This window comes from Arachis hypogaea, chromosome 5, assembly GCF_003086295.3.
Source record: "Arachis hypogaea cultivar Tifrunner chromosome 5, arahy.Tifrunner.gnm2.J5K5, whole genome shotgun sequence".
NCBI classification, from domain to species: Eukaryota; Viridiplantae; Streptophyta; class Magnoliopsida; order Fabales; family Fabaceae; genus Arachis; species Arachis hypogaea.
This window is the reverse complement of record NC_092040.1, coordinates 6345183-6349275: the sequence shown is the minus strand read 5'-3', so window position 1 is coordinate 6349275 and position 4093 is coordinate 6345183. Positions and strand designations below refer to the sequence as shown.

Genomic DNA, 4093 nt, shown 5'->3' with positions numbered 1-4093 from the left:
AGACCCAAAAATCATGTCACACCATCTGGCTGTCAGGTCGGAAGCACGCCCGATAGCGCAACGGAGGAGAAAGATGTCGACAGAGAGGGCGGAGAAGGTGGCCAGGCAGACGGCCAGCCTCCTAGAAGCAGGTTTCATACGAGAAGTGGACTACTCGACGTGGCTCTCGAATGTAGTTCTAGTGAAAAAGCACAACGGCAAGTGGAGAATGTGTGTAGACTACTCTGACCTTAACAAGGCATGCCCTAAGGATTGTTTCCCTCTCCATAACATAGACGCACTCGTCGACGCTGCGGCGGGCTACCGTTACCTAAGCTTCATGGATGCTTACTCCGGTTATAACCAGATACTGATGCACCGTCCAGATGAAGACAAAATAGCGTTCATAACGCCAGGGGGAACCTTCTGCTACAAGGTGATGCCATTCGACCTGAAAAACGCAGGGGCAACATACCAAAGGTTGATGAACAAAATATTCCACGATCTAATAGGCAAGACAGTGGAAGTCTATGTCGACGACATCCTCGCGAAAACAACGCGACCCGACGACCTCCTAAAGGATCTGGACAATGTATTCGCGTCTCTCCAGCAACACGGCATGAGGCTGAATCCCCTCAAATGTGCCTTCGCCATGGAAGCTGGCAAGTTCCTAGGATTCATGATAACTCAGAGAGGGGTAGAAGCCAACCCGGAGAAGTGCCAGGCGATACTCCAGATGAAGAGCCCGGGTTGTATCAAGGACGTCCAAAGGTTGGCGGGGCGGCTGACTTCATTATCCCGGTTTCTCGGGGCATCGGCAACAAAGGCCCTGCCATTCTTTAACCTCATGAAGAAAGGGATGGCGTTCGAGTGGACACCCGCATGTGAGGAAGCCTTTCAGCACTTCAAGGAAATCCTGGCGGCACCACCTGTGCTCGGGAAGCCAAAGGACGGGGAGCCGCTATACCTGTACCTCGCCATAACAGGAGAAGCCCTGGCTGCAGTTCTGGTGCGGGAAGAAGGGAAGGCTCAACAACCAATATATTTCATAAGCAGAGCCTTGCAAGGGGCAGAATTAAGGTACAGCAAACTGGAAAAGCTAGCTCTATCACTCTTGACCTCCTCACGGAGGTTAAAGCAATACTTCCAAAGTCACCAGGTTGTCGTAAGAACGGACCAGGGAATCCGGCAAGTACTTTAAAAGCCCGACTTGGCGGGAAGAATGATGACTTGGTCCATCGAACTCTCCCAGTACGACATACAATACGAACCCCGGCAAGCCATCAAGGCGCAGGCGATGGCAGATTTTCTAATAGAAGTAACGGGGGATCCAACTGAAGAAACGAGCACACGGTGGAAGCTCCACGTGGACGGAGCCTCCAACCAGACGTTTGGGGGGTGCCGGGATCATCCTGGAAAGCCCGGTTGGAGTCGTATACGAACAGTCGGTCAGGTTTGAATTTCCCGTCTCGAACAACCAGGCAGAATACGAAGCCCTTATAGGGGGTCTAACCCTAGCAGCGGAAGTCGGAGCAACAAGACTGGAAATATGCAGCGATTCTCAAGTCGTCACCTCCCAGGTAAACGGGAGCTACCAAGCCAAAGACTCGTTATTACAAAAGTACTTGGAAAAAGTCAAAAACTTAAGCAAAAAATTTGAGGAGGTCACGGTCCACCACGTACCTAGAGAAAGGAACACACGGGCAGACCTCCTATCAAAGTTGGCCAGTACTAAACCGGGAGAAGGCAACCGGTCTCTCATCCAAGGTATGACAAGAGAACCAGCGGTCACTTTGCACGTGTCAAGGCTGGGCTCTTCATGGCTAGACCCCATCACCAGCTTCCTAGAACATGGCAAACTCCCTGACGACGAAAAGGACGCGGCGAAACTGAGAAGGGAAGCAGCCAAATACGCCGTCATCCAAGGACAGCTATTCAGGAAAGGGCTCAACCAGGCCCTGCTGAAGTGCTTACACCCCGACCAAACGGACTACGTACTCAGGGAAGTCCATGAAGGCTGCTGCGGACACCACGTAGGAGGCAAGGCCCTAGCAAGAAAATTAATTCGAGCCGGATACTACTGGCCGTCAATGATGGCAGACTCCAAGGAGTTCGTCAAAAAATGTGTGAAGTGTCAAGAGAACGCCAATTTCCACAGGGCACCGGCCTCCGAGTTAAGCCTGCTAACGTCCTCCCGGCCATTCTCTCAATGGGGAGTCGACCTCTTGGGACCCTTCCCAGTCGGTCCTGGGCAAGTCAAGTACCTCATAGTCGCCATTGACTACTACACCAAATGGATAGAAGCCGAACCACTAGCTAGCATATCCTCATCCAATTGCAAGAAATTCATGTGGAGGCAGGTGATAACGCGATTTGGGATTCCAGAAGTCGTCATCTCGGACAACGGCACGCAGTTTATCGACAAGAAGTTCACGGAATTCCTCAACGGCCTGGGTATAAGACAAAGGTTCTCTTCGGTAGAACACCCCCAGACAAACGGACAGGTGGAGTCTGCCAACAAGATTATCCTTTCAGGGCTGAAGAAGCGATTGGATAATAAAAAGGGTGCTTGGGCCAACGAACTAGCCTCGGTCCTCTGGTCTTACCGAACAACCGAACAATCCTCCACTAAGGAGACTCCCTTCCGGCTAACGTATGGGTTGGATGCGGTAATACTCGTAGAGATCGGGGAACCGAGCCCCCGGCTACTTTTGAAAGGAGTAGAGGAAGCCGTGAAAAAGGACCTGATAGATGAAACCAGAGAAATGGCCCATTTGACAGAGACAGCGCTAAAACAAAGGATGCTTGCGCTACAACACCAAAGTGCTCAAAAGGGAATTCGAACCGAACGATCTCGTCCTAAGGCGAAACGACATCGGCCCACCGACCCCTGGAGCAGGCAAGCTAGCGGCGAACTGGGAAGGCCCCTAAAGAATAAAAAAAGTGATGGGTAAAGGTGCTTTCAAGTTAGAAAGGCTTGATGGTAAGGAAGTCCCAAGAACATGGAACGCGAACAACTTGAGAAGGTTCTACTCCTAACAGACGGGGCGACACGCCGACCAATCGAGCTAAGTGGTTAATTTGCGGATTTGAACTTTCCATAATGACCTACGGGTCCTTTATGCAATTACCGAATAAGATATACTTGTGCAAATTTTCTCTCTTGTCTTGTTTCCCTTTTTCCAGACAACCCGTTCTATCACGACCGACAACGACGCGCGGCCCCGGGACTGATCACCCCGGGAGCCCGTCAACTACCGCGATAACAAATGACTACGCGAAAGGCCACGATTCGTTAATATAAACGACAGCTATAAACCAATAACGGTTAATAGAAACGATAACACAACCAGACGAATAAGAAAGAGTTAACTACGTTAAAGCGGGCAAACGACTAAAAAGTCAAATTGTTCACAAAAGCCAAAATAAAACGGCTAAACCAAAAAAGTTTTAGACAGAGAATTCATTTCTTGGGGACGTCAACAATTTTGTCGTCTTTGATGACCTTGAAAACGCCGATCGCCGACGTGTCAAACTCGGGAGCGACAATTTTAACCTGAGCTTTAAGAGCCTCCTCGGTCGCCAAAATCGCACCCTTCCCTTGCTTGACGACGTCTTTATACTTTGCTTTCCATGTTGCCAGTTCGGCCTCCGCGGTCTGCTTCTCCTTCTCTATTTCGGCCACCCGTTTCTGTGCCGCGCCGACCTGACTTTCTAAAGCCATTTCACGATCGACAAGACGAGAAACCGTGGCGTCTGACTTTTCTAACTTCTTTTCAGCGGTGGCGGCTTTCTTCTCGGCAGCAGTAGCTTTCTTCTCGGTGGCATCAAGCTTCTCATTTGATTGGGTCAGCTGCTCCCGGAGAGTCTCAACTTCACTTTTAAGCTCATTGTTAGCCTTCCCAGCAGATTCCAACCTTCTACGAAGGGACTCCATCCCAGATAGCTCGAACTCGGCCTTCCGAGCTATCACGGCGCCGCGCAAAAGGGTACGGTACATCCACCTCGCCTGCCCAGCAAGGGAAGACTCATGGAAATACTCTTCGGTACCAGGAATCAGCTGGGAATCTATAAAGTTCCCGGCATCAAAATTCCTCTCCATGACAGTGAGAAC

The 4093-nt window shown here is 50.6% G+C and overlaps 1 protein-coding gene across 1 annotated transcript; it reads left to right on the top strand.

Moving 5' to 3' along the window:
* The first annotated feature begins 1204 nt into the window (after positions 1–1204).
* Positions 1205–2933, top strand: LOC112803187 (uncharacterized). The gene is made up of 3 exons (XM_025846699.1): positions 1205–1432; positions 1560–2219; positions 2340–2933. Exons 1-3 carry the CDS (start codon positions 1205–1207, stop codon positions 2931–2933), a joined length of 1482 nt encoding a protein of 493 aa, XP_025702484.1.
* The last annotated feature ends 1160 nt before the right edge of the window (positions 2934–4093 follow it).